The following is a 17,416-nucleotide window of genomic DNA, read 5'->3' as shown; positions in this document are numbered from 1 at the left end:
CTCTCCATCTTTTGCAGAAGCAAACACCTCTGTCAGTGACCCTGCCTCTGAGTTCACTTCAGCTGACCGACCCTGCCGTTCCCCATCTATTGTTTTTGATGAGAACAAGCCGATTGCAGCCAGTGGCACATACAACATTGAACCTTTTCCCCCTGATTCAACAAGTCACACTCTGACCCGTTCCCTCAGCCTTCAGGGAGGAGAACTAGACAGTCCTGGTCTGTTGGAAGGATCTGCAGCAGGAGGCTTCCGTCCACATTCTGAATCCTTCAGTGTCGGCACTGAGAGTGCCCCAGGGACACTCCGCAGACCCAAAAAAGTCCGTCCTGGGTCTGTGAAGAAGAAGCCACTTCTCAGACAGAACTCTAACCCGGAGAGTCCAGCCTCATCCAGCAGTACCCCAGAGATCAAGAAGCAGGCAAAGCCTCGAACTTCCAGTCCTCTGCAGGTGCAGGAGGAAGCAGAAGGAGGCTCTGCAACCCCGAGCCCTGGAGGAACCCTTCGAAGGACCAGGAAGACCCGTGTAGAGACTCCTCCTCCTCTGCCAGAAGAGACCAATCATACCAGCCAAGAGGAGAGCCTTGCTGTCCCAGCCTTACCCTTGTGCCAGGAGGAAACCCCTCTCCCTGGTAGTCCAACGGGCAAAGACGTCTCCCCCATTCCTCCCAGTGGCTCCTACAATTGGGATCCAGATAATTTTGAGAACATTGACCCCTTCAATACTGGAGGTAGTAAAATTGCCAATTCCCCTGTCCTGGGTCGTAAAGGTCCTGTGTGTGCCCCCATAGCTACGGCCCCAGAGAGCCCTGTCTCTGCTGTGGAACCACATCACCCCACTCCCCCAGCTCCTCTTGAAGAGCCAACTACCAACCCTGAGGAGCAACCCATCATACCCAAACGTCAGTCAGTAAGGCTGGAGTTTGACTACTCTGAGGAGAACAGTGAGGCGGCGCACCCAGCCTCTCCTCCTCCCAAGAAACTGGGCAAGAAACCAGGTGCCAAGATGCCTCTGAGGAAACCAAAGCTGGGGCTGAAGAAGGCCCCTCCAGCGCAAACCGAGCAGCTGGACAACAAGCCTCCAGCAACCCACAATGGCAACGAGGACGAAATCCCTACTCCTAATGTTTCTTACAACTTTGAACCGGATAAATGGGAAGATCCGAATTTCAATCCATTTTCATCGAAGAAAAGCATTGCCAACTCTCCCAAACTACACAGAGCCTCTTATAAGTTTGACCCTGATAATTTTGATGACTCCATAGACCCTTTCAAATCCTCCAATAGCATAGCTATTTCCCCTCCGAAGGCCTCTGCCTCCTTTGAAATGCCATCCAATGACTATGATGTTGAAAATGACAATGACAATATTGGGGAACTGGAGGACCAAAATCAGAACAAACCTGCCAAGAAGAAGAAAACTCCAATCAAATCGTAAGTTCATAATCACGGTCTACTACCGAAGGGCTATACATTCATGCCATAGTAAACACTCACTTAGAGAACTTTGTGTTGGGATTGTCTGCGTCTTTGTCAGTGTTGTTTTAGGTTAGACTGTTTGTTCGTGGTCCACACTTGTCTATTATGCCCGTTTCCTCTGTCTGTCTCTCTGTCACTTGTGTCTGTGTATTCTCATATATCACAGGAAGTCCAGGGGTGTGTCTTCTCTATGTTGTTTGTTGTAAGTACAGGGACAACAAACTATCCAGCCTTTTTGACCCTTAATTCCATGTGGCTCCCTTTGAACTGCATGTTACCCTGTTCTTAGTCCCCTCTTCCTTTTAACAGAAACATCTCAATCCCTTGTGACCACTATCTGACAATCTCATTTTAAGTTTTTAAATCCTACCCATCTGCTATTTTTACTGGAGGACATCTGTTTTCATTTTTGTTGTACATTCTGTATTTTGTATATTAAAATCCAATCTTTGAAGGTGCCAATACAATAATGTCATTGCTCGATCAAAATGCAAAAAGAGTAATTAAACCAGTGACTGTACACTGTTTTGTATTAACAATAAACCAACACACTATTTGTAATGTAAAAAGGGTCACTCATAGTGACAAACCCAAACCCCATAAGTCAATAACACATCTTTAGTCATAATAGATCTTACATACTAACATACCACTGTGTCCATTTTTTAAGTGTGTAATTTAGGAGGGGCTCCCTCTTGTGTTCAGTCTTGGCCAGTGCCTGTAATAGTGGTGAAATTACAACTATACAATACAAATCATATTCATTAGTAAGATATATGATTTTATACTTATTGTCCCATTGATATTAATACTTAATGATTTAAATTAAGCACCATATACCCCTGGACACAACAATATGTGTTTGTGACAGGATGCTGACATTTTATAGAAGAAAGTAAGCGTCAGCTTTTAGTTTCAATTTAGAGTAAGAAATCGGATGACAAATTTGAATGATACAATTTTTTTTTTTTTTTTTTTTTTAGAGAATGTTCATTGCCATCCAATGCTTTTATGTTTAATAGTATCTAATTGAAAACCAAGGTAACAAAAGATGAAACTTCCCAACAGCAGTTAATCTACAAAAAAATTATACTCTCACAATTGTCCTCCTAACTAACCAACTACATTAACATATTCCCATTTAGGATCTATGTTTTTTGCTAATTTGTGTGACAAGTAAAGTATTCATAACATAACATCGTTTTTCACAACTCTTTACACAACTGTGCAGTACTAAACTTACCCAACTCTCATCATAAATATTTCACAGTTTGTCCATTTTAGCCAAGCATACAGTAAGTCCTACCGTCACATGTACAATAATTTTGCTCTGTATAGATTGTGGGGTTTTTGTGACTATACACATATTTGTGATGTGTAGCAAATGTACACTACACAGGGAGTTGTTTCAGAGTTGTTTCCTGAAGGTGAGGAGTGACTCTGGATCTCAATGATTGATTGTTTTCTGTTTCTCAGTAACACTTTCAGAGTGAAGAGATCACCAAAGAAATCACCGTTGTCTGACACATCCCAGGTGTGCACTTCATTCTTTATGTACATCTCTTTCACATGAGTGTATCAGTTCAGTCTTTCTGAATTTCTCCTTCACCCCTCTGACTTTTTCACTTTGTGTTGCAGGAGCCTACGCCTGCAGATGAACCCTCCTCCCTTCATCCACAGGATGACCACGCCACAGACGAAGAGAAGCTTGCCTCCTCCACCAGTCATAAGTGGGCGACCATGCAAGACATGGATGCAGATTTGAATTCTGACCAACAGGACTTCCCTCACCCATCTGATCTTACGTCCTTCGTTAATGAGAACAGTCTTCCTTTTCAGGCCCCAGGTGAGGCAAAATGTAGTTATCTGATTCCTGTTTCCCTCTTTGTACCGCCAGCCACCTGCGCCCAAACAATGCTTACAGAGATCAAAGCATACTACAGACAGACAGTGCTCAAAGGAAATTGAAAGCATTTGTTTGGATGAACTATTGTGTACACCAATCAGCAACTTTCCTCTTTATTGATTTTTGTTGTGGCACTAAAATAAGCCTGTTGGCACAGTTCTCTACTGCCCTCTGACCCCCAGAAGAGTTGCCTCTAACCAGAGGCTGTCTGGCTCATCCCATCTGGGTCAGAGATGAAACAAAACAGATGGCCCTGTTTCAGCCTCTGATCCCATCAGTCCAGAGCTAAACACCACAGCTGAAATGTCTCTCCATTTCTTCCTCTACATCTAAAACTTTGTTTTGTCTTTCTATGTCAGTGCAAGATTATGAAATTGAATACATGGAGAAGATTGGCTCCTCTTCACCTGTGAGTATTTCATGTTATTTAGAGATGTTATTTGAGATTGTCTGCGATGTTTATGGCTTACTTCATTTATAGAACCATTATATGTGATATGTGATTTCTGCCATGAAAAACTAATTAAAATTACAATTCAGACTTAAAAAGTTTCTCCTTTCCAATGTGTCTTATAGCCACTGTCTGTGAAGAAGCCATCTTTGTACTTGAACTTGGACTCAGTATCTGACAGCTTAACCAATAATTCGTGTGCACATGGATCTGAACCCAGCTCCCCCTGCACTGGGTACAACACTCTCTACTGCACTATATTTCATAAAAATGTGCTGTTGCCTTACTGTATTTCATGATGAATGTCTTGTGTATATCTTGTGTAACGTGTAAACCACAATGAATCTTGATTGCATATTGCATACAGTTTAGCTGGTCCAGCAATGTGTTTCATTAATACTCTTATCCACAATATATATACAATGATAAATGATGTGTCTGTCTGTCTCTCTTCCTGCTCTCCTTCTCTCATTTTCTGTAGGAGTTTTGAGGAGATGGAGGCCAAGATAACAGCGGATGTGAAGACTCCTGTGCTGAGTTCCCGGCCTGGTCCCGAGGGCTCTGCTGGGGACAAGGGCAGGAAGAGAGAAAGTGAGGCACTTAGCCGAACACAGAGCACAGAGAGGGAAGAGCAGGTGAGCCAAACACATCCGTCTGTCTAGAGGGGATATAAAGATTCAAACTCTGTGAGCACTTGTCACATAATCATATGTTTTTCTGTCTTTTCACCATCATTTAAGGTGACTCTGTCAATTTTTATTTGTAACATTTACGTCATGTCATTGTTTAGTCACAAGGGGGAGACAGAGTGCAATACTGCACATATTTATTGTAAGCCCCTGACCTGAATGTCATCAGTCATGGTGATTCTCATTAATGCCTGGTAACAAATACCCAGACACAGTCACGCTAAGTTCCCAGCTTGAACTCTGTGACTCAGTTCCCAATGCTGCCACTCAAACACTCAGCGCTTGCTTTGCCATGCTGACCCCTGCCCTCCTCCCTGCCCTCTGCCTACTCCTCCTGGTGCCCCTTTAGCCCCCTTCAATTGGCCCTGTGGAGGCCCTTGCTCCAGCCCTGGCCATACCCCTATTAGAGAGGCTGTCTGAGTGTGACGACCCTCTGCAGTACCTGGAGCCTGACCTCGCTGAGACCAACCCCACTGCATTCGCCCAAAAATTACAGGTGTGTAACACACACATGACCCCTCTTGATAAATCTTATTGGCATTGCCTCTAGTGGCCCATTTGTGGTCCTTATTTGTGATTGTGTGTGTTTTTGTGCCAACATTACATTGTGCCACCTTATTTCACCCTGCATTTTCATTTTCCCATTTTGTGTCCTCCTGTTACCTGTTAAGTTGCAGTTCATTTTAGCTTACTCTGTGGCATAGACTGATGGTGTGTGAGATGTAGACAGCAGCTGTGTGTGATCAACTCAAGTTTCTATATGTTCTCCCTTTGCTCTCTCATCCTCGGGCCGCAACCCCCACCCCTACACCTCAACATCAACCCCCTTCCCCCAACCTCCTTCCCTCGTCTTGCGTGCGGCCCAGGAGGAGCTGGTGCTTGCCGCCCTGAGGATAGAGGCTCTGCAGGTAGCCAAAAGCATCTCTCAGTGCCCTTCCCTCTCCAATGTAACCCCCCAGGTACTGCGCTGAGTCAGCCTGCACCTGCTGTATGTGTGTGTGGGTGTGTGCATCTTGAATGGATGATTACAGAAAAGCAGGTGTGTATAAGTGCACATGTGCACAGCTGTAGTATGTGTGACTGTTTCTCAGCCTGCCAATCCCTCCCCCTAAACACACCATTCTGAACTCATGGCCTTATCAACATGGTGGCTGCAGCACCGCATCGTCAATCCTGCCACCTCTTCAGTCCCCTACATGTGAAACCTCTAACATGGCTTGCATCCAGCGCTCACCCAGACTAGCAGTAAGCTCTTTTAGGTTTACCACTCAGGAACAGAGTGCTGTGTCGTCTCAGTCTTACCTTTGTTATGCATGTTGGGCAACATGCATGTTGCCTGGTCATGAGAAGTTTACATCAGCGTGAATGTGACTGGGAATGTCTCACATCAGACTAAATATTAGAAACTAAGGCATTCAGTGGATATCACTGTCCCAGATGTATTTGTTGATTTGTTTATCACTCCAAATCCCAGTCACATTCTTGTTTTTGTGATTTGGTCCTTTACCCAAACTAACAGCACTAACAAACAGCTACATTAGACAGGTGTCAGTATACAGTGTCGTTGGAAATTCAGGTTGAATTTAGGAATTGCTGGTTTTGGGGTTTTTGTTTTAAAAAAAAAACAAATGTCGAGATATATGTCCAGTGACATTTTTTTGGTCATTGGTAATCAGAGGTGGCTTTACAGTTTAAAGCCTGTGGAGAAATTCACCAGGCGCTTCCCAGCCCCCTATCCGTCCATGTCTCATGCTGTCATCACACACATTTCACAGTTTCGTCTTAAGAAACCCAGCACTCGGCGTTGGAACATCAATGGTTCACCTTTACTCAAAGTAAGGATAACATCTTACCCCTGTGATCTGTCTTCATCGTGATCCAGCTTTAGTTCAGCCTTTGAATATTTGGACAGTGACATTTTTCGTTAGTTTGGCTCTGTACTCCAGCACTATTGATTAAAAAGGAAACAACCACCATGAGGTTCAAGTGGTGACATTTCAGTTTTAAGTGTAGTTGAAGGTGTCCACATCCACATTGGGTAAAAGTGTTGGAATCACAGTGGATACATGCCCTCAAATTAAATGTTAAAGTCAGCACTTTACCTTCCTAATGATTGTTTCATTTGAAATCCACCTGGATTGTGCTGGGGTACAGAGCTTAAACAACTGTCCAAATACTGACAGAGTGCACTGTGCACTCTTCCTCCTGTAGACCCCAGAGGCTTCATTTTTTCTGAGTGGTGCCGTCACTATCATAGCTCTATTTTGTCTAAGTGACTGTACTTTGTCCCTGTGAGCAAATTTGTCAGAGTTGTGGTTTTTGCAGTAAAATCTAGCATCTCTCTAGTTTTCAAACATTTTTGGGAGAAAATTACCTTCTGGGTAGTCTTTGTGTTTGACGTAGTGTTGTTCTTCTGTTGCATCAAGTCATGTCTTCCGTGTTCATTGTGTCACATTTTCTGTTCTTATTAAGTAGTTTTGCCGCTATATCCATTAGCAAGAATGTCTTTCTTACATTCTAGCTTTGCAAAGCACTGTAAGAATGTACTTCAGCAAGTCATATGTGTCATTCAGGTTGGTCTAATGGTTGTTATGTGCAAGAAGTCAGTTATTTGCTTATTACTTCATGCTCCATGTTATGTTAATGACATTTGGTGGGGGGGTGGGAGGCGTGGGGGTGGGGGGACGTGTATGGTGTATGGGTAATGTCTCTAAAAGACAGAGATAAATGTTAATGAGTCATACCACCACAGGACAGCTTGCTTACAGTTTTTGTTTAAACCTCACTGTATTGGGAGGGTAAGCATAATCATTACCTGACTGAAAGCCAAAGTCTATGGTTGCATAAATTTGACCGTAGTAGAACTTCAGTCTTTACCTTCATTGCAATAAGGGCATTAATGCTCCAGCCAGACCAAACACTTCACTCTCTTTTCCATGTATTAGTGGGTCTCAGTCTTCTTGTCCCCTGTGAACCCCACCATTTCATCAAATCCTCCCGTAATCCGGCTCTCCTGTGGATGATTAAATCCCTCTCAGAGCCGCATCCAAGAAGTATCGTTTTTGCATTTTATTATGATTTATTGTGTAAAGAGTTGTTGTTGATAGAGTTTCATTATAGTTTGCAATAGTCACATGTGTACCATCCAAAGTTTAAGTCTTTCTAATGAGAAATCCTGCCAATTTTCTGGTTTTACCTCACATCATGTCTTTGTAATTGGGAAAATAATTGAACAAATGACGTAATCAGTCACAGTCAACACTTTTATTCTTTGGTAAGTTACTATATTGCAATGTGCTTTAACATGAGACTAACATCTGTTTCCCATACTACCCAGTTTGCTACTCTCTCCCTACTTTCCTGTACAGTATATGATGTGGTCTCTGCTGTATCAAGTGCTGCCCTCCTTCCCCTCTGCCTTGCCTGGACCCAATCACATTCAAGCTATACTGAATTGAGCAGATCATTATGACCGCTCAGCTGGGGGCAGCATCAGCCAATCACTTGGCTAATACTGTGGCTATGAAGACTGTTTCATCCAATCATGTGGCAGCTGGCCAAGTCTTCAGGAACATCACTAGCCTGCCTCATTTGCATATTGATTTTGCTGTGTGGTACATTTTGATATAGTTTGATGCTGCCTTGCGGTTTAGTCCAGGAATCCTGTTAAGAATGTGCGTGTGGGCCCGAGGGTGAGGGTGTGCTGCGTCCCATCTCTAGCTCAGTCCTTTTTGTAACTAACTATGTTTCCTTTCCTCTCACTACTCGCCTTTCGTTCCTGGAAGCAGCAGAGGGACTTGTCATCTCCAGTAGAGAGTGCTGTGTCCAAAACTTCGCTCTATGCCAGGACCACCACCAGCTACATCGAAGGGGAGAGCCCCCATCTCCCCAGAGAGCTGGACCACTCACTGGAAATTGCACGAGAGGAGGTGCCCAAAAATGTTTTCTTTTTGTAACGAGTCACAATTATTGAGTGTGTCATCTTTGCACGTTCCAATTTAGTATCTCACATTTTACTTAACAACATGTCTCACTCCTCAGATCGTGACAAAAGAAAAAGAGGTGCTGGACTGGCGGAGGAAGTATGAAGACAGTCGACAGGAAGTGGTGGAGATGAGGTAAGATGTAACACCTTGGGTTGTCATCACTGACATCACAACAAGGTCCTGACCATGCAGTTTGGGTTTAACATCTCTCTACACTTCTGCTAAGTGGTGGTGTCTTGTTTTCAGACTCTACCCATTATCACCATTTAACCTGTCAATGAGTTTATCTTACTTAAACTGTCAACTGAAGCCATTGGTTAACTGCAGCAGTGAGACCATTAAAAAGGTCCATCCATTTAGCAGCATGAGTGATTATAGTAAATAAAAATGTTATTTTCAAATGGTTGTGTTTGAGCTTCAGAGAAAATGTGAGTTATGTGTTAGTGGCTTTATAATGCTGTTATTTGAATTATAGACCACCTGAAAACAGGACAAACCTTGGATTAATTACCCTCATATGTATATCCACAAATGATAAATTTATGTCTGACAAATGTTTGCTCATAGGGGTTCAGGGGAGATAAAGATATGCAGTACTGAAACCATGTTCAGCAGGTGGTGGGTATGGGTCCAGCTGGCTACAGTTCAGTTAGTATGGATAAGACAGAGCTTAGTTCATTTGACTGATTGGGCTCAGGATAAGGAGGTGCTAAGAGGCTAAGGGGGAGACATGGCTAATCAATCCTCTTACCTTTGGCAACCTGCTTTTCCCCAAAACAAGGCTTCCTATTGGGTCCCACCAATCCTTGGTACAAAGTATGGGGGAACTTTGAGCAGAAAGAGTTAGATAGAAACTGGGCACACAGTGCAGATTAAATGAAAAAATACAAAGCTAACGATAGGGCACTTAGTGGAGATTAAACCTCTGCCAAGACACCATAATTCAATTTCGTAAAGCTGCAGGCTAACAGGATAACAGTTTGTGTTTGTCATTTCTCCAAATTCTAACAAAAAAATCTAATAATAGCAAATTTGTTACTCAACTTGGATTTTTTAATATCACATGTTCTCAGTAGCATATTAACGCAACATCAAAGTTGTGGCCACAAACACAAAAGCCAGGTATAGAAATCCAATCTATAATCCCCGGGCTATACGACTAATGTCTACCAAATTTCAGCTATATGCTGTTATTGAGACATCTCGCTGTTGAACAGACAGTTTATTTTCATATGAACTGCATGATCGCATCCATATATTGACAATCTACAATTTCTCATCAATAGGAGAATTGTTGCTGAGTATGAGAAGACGATTGCACAGATGATAGGTGAGTTCAATATTAAATACAGCTTTTTGGTTGGTAACAAGTTTCTTTTCAGTGCACCTAAATTTCATTTGTTTCCCAACCTCTGCCACTATTCTTTGCTGCACTTATTTGCAAACCGAGGAAAACATGTAAGGTCTATGCGCTCTAATCCATTGCTGCTGATTTCAGAGTTTTATCCTCTGACACAAGCTAACCTTTTCCAGGTTCTATTAACTCATTAAATATCCCTGCAGGTTCACCCCCTGCATTTTTTCTGTTGTCACTTACATCTTTTCAGCCACATATGGACATTTCTGAAAATTTGATTTTGCTGCTATCCAATTTCATTTCTTATTCTCATTAAAGCACTGTCACAAAAAAAAGGAACAATCTATCTCTGCTTGTGTCTAACACTCAGCTCTCACACGTGTCTTGCCCCCCCAGCTTGACTTAACACAGTCCCTTCTTTTCTGTTCTGCTCCCATCTTTGCCCCTTACTATTTGATAACCCTGACAGGCATGCCAGGTGAGTAATGCGGACTTGTCCTTCACTTGTGTGTGTCAGGTCACATCTCTCCATCTGTCCGTCAGTGAGGGGAGCAGATGTGCTCACTTTCTTCCTCACGTCCAGTGACATTTGCTTGTCCATTTTTGTTTGTGTTTCATTCTATATGTTGAGACATTGTTTATTGTGCTTTTTAAGTGGGTTAAAAGGACAGAATCTTTTGGCATTTTCTATTCTTCTGCCCTTTGTACTATCACTCAGATCTTGATAGTACAATAAAACTTCTATAAATATGATCAAAACCTTTTAGATGCACTGACACACACTGGTAACCTTTACATGCACATCTGCACTTTGCTTCTGCACTGTAGATAATTGCTAAAGCCATTCATGCAGATTTAGCGAGTTAAGCAGGTGGATCATCTAAGCTTGTGACAGGAAAGGAAAGTGAAAGCTGGGATAGGGGCTGACATACTGTAGCAGCTTTATCATTCAGTAGTGAAGGGTCTAGAAGCCATGCAAAGCAATCCAGCCACCAGCTCTGTCTCTGTTTACAATGATTTTCCCATTGTTCTGTTTTTTGTTTGTTTGCATGCTCCACTGGTTTATCAGAAGTACCCATAGTGTAGTATAATGTATAATGATGTTAAAACATGTACTAAAGCACAAATCCATATCTATATTTATATGTATAGTGTGTTGGTGTAATTCCCAACCAGAATATGTGCCCACCATGCTAAGTTCTTTTAGATTGAAGATCTGATCCTATATTTGTGTGTATCCATCAGAGGATGACCAGAAAGAGAAGTCACTCTCCCATCACACCATCCAGCAGCTGATCATGGAGAAGGACCAGGCCTTAGCCGACCTCAACTCTGTGGAAAAGTCTCTGGCCGATCTCTTCCGACGTTATGAGAAGATGAAAGATGTACTGGAGGGCTTTCGCAAGGTAATTAACACTCAAATTATTCACAACTAATGAGCATTTTCAGCATGGCTGGTCTTAGTAAGTCATCTAAAATATTGCTTCCCAACACTTATGGATGGTAATTGAAATGTTTCTCACTCTGTGCAGAATGAAGAGGTTCTGAAAAAGTGCGCTCAAGAGTATCTATCCAGAGTCCGGAAGGAGGAGCAGCGCTATCAAGCCCTGAAGATTCACGCAGAGGAGAAACTTGACAAGTGAGTCAATACATACTCTCACTATGCTATGTTTATTCTTTCATGACTGTATAATTTTCACCCAAAGGGAAACACCACAATGCACTACCTACACAATTACAATGAAATGTTTCTGGATACATGCCAATGTAATTAACACTTTCTATAGATTGTTTATATTTAATCTACTTGAAATTCAGCGTTTATAAAGATTATTCATTAGACTTTCCAGGCTTATAGAGGTTATAGAGAGTGAGTTGATTCTCTTGTTACTTGTGTGTTTCCAGGGCCAATTCAGACATAGCTCAAGTGCGGGCCAAGGCCAAGCAGGAGCAGGCTGCCCACCAGGCCAGTCTGAGGAAGGAGCAGATGAAGGTGGACTCTTTGGAGCGCACATTGGAGCAAAAGGTCAGTCAGGATCCCCTCGCTAACAGAGTCCTGGGATGTAAAAAGATATTAAATCAAGCATTAAAAATATCTTAGACTCAATCATGTTTAAAGGCATGCAAACTGTACATTTTAACCTTTGTTTTTTTTTACAGAACAAAGAGATAGAGGAGCTGACAAAGATCTGCGATGAACTGATCGCCAAGATGGGGAGGAGTTAGCAGCAACGCCCCATACAGGCCAACTCTCACACAGAAGAGGAGCGGTTGTGGGGGAGAAAAAACTACTCTGATCAGAACTATTTTACCATTCTTCCAAGGACTGATGGACATTTAAGGCCAAAGTGGTCTTGGGGGATATATTTCCTACTGACTTTGTGTATACAGGATGCACAGAAATGGCTTCCTCTTAATCACTCTGTACATTTTTGATGTGTCAGTGTATCGTACTGTATCAGGGGTCTGGTTTAAAGTTTTAGAAAATGTACCATATCATTAATGAGTGTGTCTGCGTGCGTGTGTGTGAGCGTGTATGATAATGAGAAAGTGTGAGCATTTGTTTGTGGGTTAAATTAACTATAATGATGTTGCCATGACAGCCACTGAGGGAGAAGACTGTTTACCCACTCCTGTTGTTGTCTCCTCTTAATATGAGAGAAAGATAGATTTTGAAAAAGAGTACCAGAGACTAAGATTCATTCATAAAATGTTGATACACCACTAAAATAATACAAACTATCACAATAGCTTATTGCATGTGAGAGGGGAAGAAAATCTTGTATTATTAATGTTTGTGTAGGAAATTCCAAGAATGAAAAAAGACTCATCTGCATTTTTGAGTTACTCAGACATTTTCAACCTGCTTCCCTCATGTAACCTTGTAGATATTTGTCATACTTGTCATAGCTTTCTCGATGAAATCGTGGGACTTTATTTTTTGGATTTTATTTTGATATAAAGCAAAGTAATTGTCACTGTATTCAGTTGTGACTGGGGGTAATTTAATTTTTGGATGGATTTGTTCTAGTCCTGCTATGGTCGTTGTGTCACACTGAGGAATAACTTCTCTGCACAGCTACTGTACAGCATCTGCTTACAAAGTGCAATAAAAGATGGCAATACAGCATACTGACTTTACTCTGGTTATTTTCATGTATGGTGAAATGCCACAGTGTAAATCAAACAAATGTGATTAAGATGATTTGACAATGTCATGCTTACAGTAGGCATCTTAGGAAACTAGATACATGAGCATGGATGATCTTGCTTGTGTGTATACCATGCAGTGATGCATTACAGACCCTTGCTCTTGGGTTTATTTTCTTCTCCTCATTTACATGTACATGCAAAAAACATATCTGCACATATTTGTGTTTACAAGGGGAAAAAAACACAAATTGGTGTGAGGCTGAAATATAATGCACTGTATATTTATTCTCGTAATAACAATTAAACTACTTAATACAATAATCCAACTGCTTACAACCTGAGTCTGATGCAAACTACCAAACCTGCTGAAAAAAATGGAAGTAAAAGCCAAGGCAGGTGCAACAAGATGGTTTAAGGACTTGACCAAGTAACACATGGACTTAAGATGGTGTGGCTAAAGCTCAGTAGTAAGGTGAGAGCTAAAGGGTGAATCCTACTACGCCGCCACTCTTTTACCTATTCAGGAGGAGGCAACTACAGCCACTAAAGACAGAGCTGTGGACCCCAGTGGAGGGGCTTGTAATCTCCTGGTCAGTGCAGGGAGGCATATTAGCTCATTTGATAGCTCAGATTAGACTCGAGGAGCTTTAGGAACAAACAAGCTGCTTTTTATTGTGTTGATCAGGACATGCGAGGAGGACCTACTCGCACCATGAGAGCTGTCCAGTACTGCCTGCTGCTCCTGCTTTTCCTGCTCCAGCTATCAACAAACAGTAAGGACATGGTTGTCTTTTTCTATTTCTTCTTCATCCTTTCCTCCCTTCAGATCACTGCTCTTCCCTCTTCCCACTTGGCATTTTAATTTAGTTGCTGTCTCTCTTTAGGTACTCTTGTCTTTTGCAACCTTTGAATTTCCAAGAATAGTCTGAATTTGTATTCTTCTATATTTCAACCTGTACAGAGGCAGGGACCTGAGTCCAATCTAGCTTTACAGGACATAGAGTATTATGTTGGACACACCAACAGTACAGTGATCTTTATTTTTAAGAGGCGTTTTTAAGGCTTGCATGTTTTATAACTCTGACAAAACAAGATATATACGATTAAAGCCTTGTAAAAAACCTTGTATTTCTATGTCAGGTTTGCTAAATACTACTATTTCTCTGCTAACTGTCTTCAGTTTTGCATAGATTCAGTCTGTCATCCTGCTCTGTAACTAGCATGCAATCCAAGCAGCTAATCTCTTAATAGGCCTGGAGGCTAATTCTTTTAGCATGTGTTTAGAGCGGCTGTGCTGTGGGGATAGACTGGGGTCAACTATAACAGCAGGGGGCATGTATATGCTATGTCAAGACAGGAGTACACAACAAGCAAAGGATACAGAGCAACTGCTCAGACTCATACAAGAAATGTTCATTTGCTGTTCATTTAATTGATTTACTGTTAAAATTGTGCTTTTTTTTAGTCAAAGGGCCATGTGTTCTAGTCTGAAGTTGCCATCAAGTTGAATTTTCTCTTTTTATCAGAACATTTCACTGGACTTCATCTCTACACAGACAACACGTTTCCTTTTCTGAGCAACATTTTTGTCCTCTTGCCATCGTGACTGAATGATAAAACATGAGTCCGAAGGGTTATTTTGATGGCCAAGACAGCAGATGTGCTATTTCAGGAAAAAAAAGTTTAAAGCTTTCAGAAATTCCTATAAGTCCAGCTCTGTTTGATCCTCTTAAGAAGGAGCATTAAGAGCAGTTTCTGAAGGTCCATTTTAGAATTTGGGCGACGGATGGAAGTCTTCAAAAGAAAGCATTAAAGTGATATTTCAAAGGTCAGCTCCAGTAGTTCTCAAATAACTGCTCCTTCCTCCTCTGGAGAGCTTTGGAAAGACATCTAAGTATTTTATGTGCTGAAGTGGGCTCCAGTAACTCTAGCTGAAGGTTAGATAGATGTGTTTTTATAGAAGGGCTCTGGTTTCATTCTTTGGTTGATTAGAGAAGATTTATAATGGATGAGGGGAGTAATTAATGCTCTCCATCATCACTCTCTCACTTTGGAACAACATCACAGCATCTGACTCACAATGTGAAATTAGCATGTCTGTGCATGCTTGCTAATCAAAACTATGAGTCCAGTGTAAATTAGGAATATAAATATCCCTTGTAGACGCCGCTTGATTTGGACTAACTGATAATGAATGGGACATCATTTGCACCAATGTCTGAACACTGTGATATTTGATGGAAAATACTATTCTAGCATCATGTTCACAGCAACTGACGCAGTACAATCAGGTCAATCTTGGCCTTAACTAGATGTGGTCAAATTGCAAAACATGACATGACTTAAGTTATGAATCCATAATGCATCACAAATAATATAAGACTGGCAGTTAAAAACAGTGGTGTGTACTTTTCTTGAAATGTCTCTTAAGTGTTTTACTCATTCACAATTAAATAATTTACATATTACTGGTCTGGATACTTGGATTTGCTCATATAAAAAAACACACAACAAAAAAACAGAGTGTCTTGGTTTTTTTTTTAAATTGTTCATCTCATACAGTATTTGACATCTTTAATGCTAAATATCTCTCAGCTCCACCAAGATAATTGAGATTATTTAAACACTCAACATGCCACCTCTTTACTGTGTGTATTAGCATCTACTGTAGCTGTTTTTTCTTGTCTATTCCCCTTTAGGTGAGGCTCTGCAATGTTATACCTGCATGGCCTCCAATAATGATGACTGCAACCAGCAAGGCACCAAATCCTGTCCCACCTACTCTGATGCCTGCGCTGTGGTGGTGGGCCATAACAGTGAGTCCAATAGTAACAGTGTAGTACCCTTTCCTTTCCTAGTTCACTGTCACGACTGAGATACCACACAACTCTATTTGTATCTGCTTGTGTTTATGTGTGTTTTTAACAAATGGAAGGCACGTTGTTGTCTGGAGATACATCTCAGTCAGAGGGGGGTCTGAAGCTTTTAAGGGAATCAAGAGCTTTGCTACTCCTACTCGATCAATATCTTTATTAGGATACCATGTGTTCGTGGTACCAAGACAATTCCTCCTCACAAAATGAAGTCAACTCTAATTTAAACCTGCACAAGGAAAGATTGTTATATAAAAATACACCAAATCAACCTTCAGAAAGTAGGGCTGAAGCAAAGGACATCTTTCTATCTGTGCATGGCACATTGTACATGTACCAGTTATCACATACATAAATTATGGTGAGAGGTATGTACAAAACTTTAAAAACTAATAAATTAATGGTATCGTGCATAACTGCAAAGTCTCTGGGTCGATTCCAGACAGGGACCCTTATTGAATATTATACCCATCTCTCTCTCTCTCTCTCTCTCTCTCTCTCTCTCTCTCTCTCTCTCTCTCTCTCTCTCTCTCTCTCCCTCCATGTTTCATATCTACCTCTTCACTGCTCAAGGCAAAAATAATCTTAATATTTTAACAAACAAAAAGCAAACTGCACTAACATGCTTTTTGTGTCTCCCATCTCTTTTAGTCAAAGCTTTTCATATTGGAACAAATTAAATCATATCACACCATCATTTATCATTTGTATTGGTATAACAGATGCTAAACCAGTGTAGCTGACTTCCTTTTCTGTTTGTTGGTCAGGTGGGGTGATGAAGTCATGCTCCTACAAGTCTTTCTGCAGCCAGGCTAACAGCCAGGGTTACAGATCACCAGGCGTCAGAGTTCACTGCTGCTACAGTGATGACTGCAATGTGACAAACTTCGCCTCCAAGCTGCAGGGCCTCAACTCTTTGCTGCTGCTCCTGCCTCTGTTGTTCCACTTCATTTTCAAGTAGACACACGACTCAAATGAATCATGCCAGCAAGTATTCATCTGCAACACAAATGCCAACTACGATTGCATTAATTTACCACAACAATGCCAAATTACCCTTCCTTACTACAGTTTATTTTTTCTCCTTTACTTACCTTATTTATCTTAACATGAACCTAGACATCAAAGAGTTACTCCATGTAGTTTGAGATGCTAGGTGTGACTGCGTGGATTATGCACACACTGCTGGATTGAATCCATTAAGAGGTACTCAAGTAGATGCGTTTGTCAATGGATTTCAGTAAGCCAATAAGAAGAAGATCCTGAGGGAAGTGCTGAAATAACAGGCAGACATAATTTATTTTTTCTTTCCTACATTAAAGAGTAAGGGATGTTGTTTGAGTTTATCAGTTCCCCCACCTGGTTTGATGCTGAGCACACAATTTGTGCGAGTACAGGATAAAAAGTAGCAAATCTACCTCCTTTTAGTTTTTACTGATCACCTTCTGAGTTACTTTTTATTGGATCTATCTTCTTTTATACCTAACCTGTATCTTGTGTCACAGCAGATGTTACTGTAGCTAAA

At 41.4% G+C, this 17,416-nt stretch overlaps 2 protein-coding genes across 4 annotated transcripts in view; both read left to right on the top strand.

The window, feature by feature from the left end:
- tacc2 (transforming, acidic coiled-coil containing protein 2) overlaps nucleotides 1–12,993 on the top strand; it is a 46,044-nt gene extending 33,051 nt beyond the window's left edge. The window contains exons 7-21 of one of the 3 annotated variants that reach the window (XM_053332560.1): nucleotides 18–1,431; nucleotides 2,953–3,010; nucleotides 3,115–3,322; nucleotides 3,742–3,791; nucleotides 3,959–4,068; nucleotides 4,315–4,468; nucleotides 4,872–5,018; nucleotides 5,389–5,481; nucleotides 8,311–8,451; nucleotides 8,564–8,640; nucleotides 9,795–9,838; nucleotides 11,111–11,271; nucleotides 11,398–11,504; nucleotides 11,771–11,891; nucleotides 12,026–12,993. In XM_053332560.1, the coding sequence (XP_053188535.1) occupies nucleotides 18–1,431; nucleotides 2,953–3,010; nucleotides 3,115–3,322; nucleotides 3,742–3,791; nucleotides 3,959–4,068; nucleotides 4,315–4,468; nucleotides 4,872–5,018; nucleotides 5,389–5,481; nucleotides 8,311–8,451; nucleotides 8,564–8,640; nucleotides 9,795–9,838; nucleotides 11,111–11,271; nucleotides 11,398–11,504; nucleotides 11,771–11,891; nucleotides 12,026–12,091 (2,951 nt within the window). In that variant the 3' untranslated portion in view covers nucleotides 12,092–12,993. The remainder of the gene's footprint in view (nucleotides 1–17; nucleotides 1,432–2,952; nucleotides 3,011–3,114; nucleotides 3,323–3,741; nucleotides 3,792–3,958; nucleotides 4,069–4,314; nucleotides 4,469–4,871; nucleotides 5,019–5,388; nucleotides 5,482–8,310; nucleotides 8,452–8,563; nucleotides 8,641–9,794; nucleotides 9,839–11,110; nucleotides 11,272–11,397; nucleotides 11,505–11,770; nucleotides 11,892–12,025) is intronic. The other 2 variants (XM_053332561.1, XM_053332562.1) reach the window with 2 other exon arrangements.
- Nucleotides 12,994–13,730: 737 nt separating this feature from the next.
- Nucleotides 13,731–16,852, top strand: ly6pge (lymphocyte antigen 6 family member pge). The gene is made up of 3 exons (XM_053332640.1): nucleotides 13,731–13,791; nucleotides 15,718–15,834; nucleotides 16,659–16,852. The coding sequence occupies exons 1-3, from the start codon at nucleotides 13,731–13,733 to the stop codon at nucleotides 16,850–16,852; spliced, it is 372 nt and encodes a 123-aa protein (XP_053188615.1).
- The last annotated feature ends 564 nt before the right edge of the window (nucleotides 16,853–17,416 follow it).

The sequence above is a fragment of the Scomber japonicus genome, chromosome 14, assembly GCF_027409825.1.
Source record: "Scomber japonicus isolate fScoJap1 chromosome 14, fScoJap1.pri, whole genome shotgun sequence".
Taxonomy (NCBI): Eukaryota; Metazoa; Chordata; class Actinopteri; order Scombriformes; family Scombridae; genus Scomber; species Scomber japonicus.
Note: the sequence above shows the minus strand (reverse complement) of the source record. Positions and strands in the feature narration are given on the sequence as shown.

Excerpts from the sequence above, each read along its gene's own strand:
- ly6pge (XM_053332640.1), top strand. The coding sequence starts at position 13,731 with ATGAGAGCTGTCCAGTACTGCCTGCTGCTCCTGCTTTTCCTGCTCCAG. Across the intron at positions 13,792-15,717 it reads GCTCCAGCTATCAACAAACA|GTGAGGCTCTGCAATGTTAT; the intron begins GTAAGGACATGG and ends ATTCCCCTTTAG. Across the intron at positions 15,835-16,658 it reads TGTGGTGGTGGGCCATAACA|GTGGGGTGATGAAGTCATGC; the intron begins GTGAGTCCAATA and ends TTTGTTGGTCAG.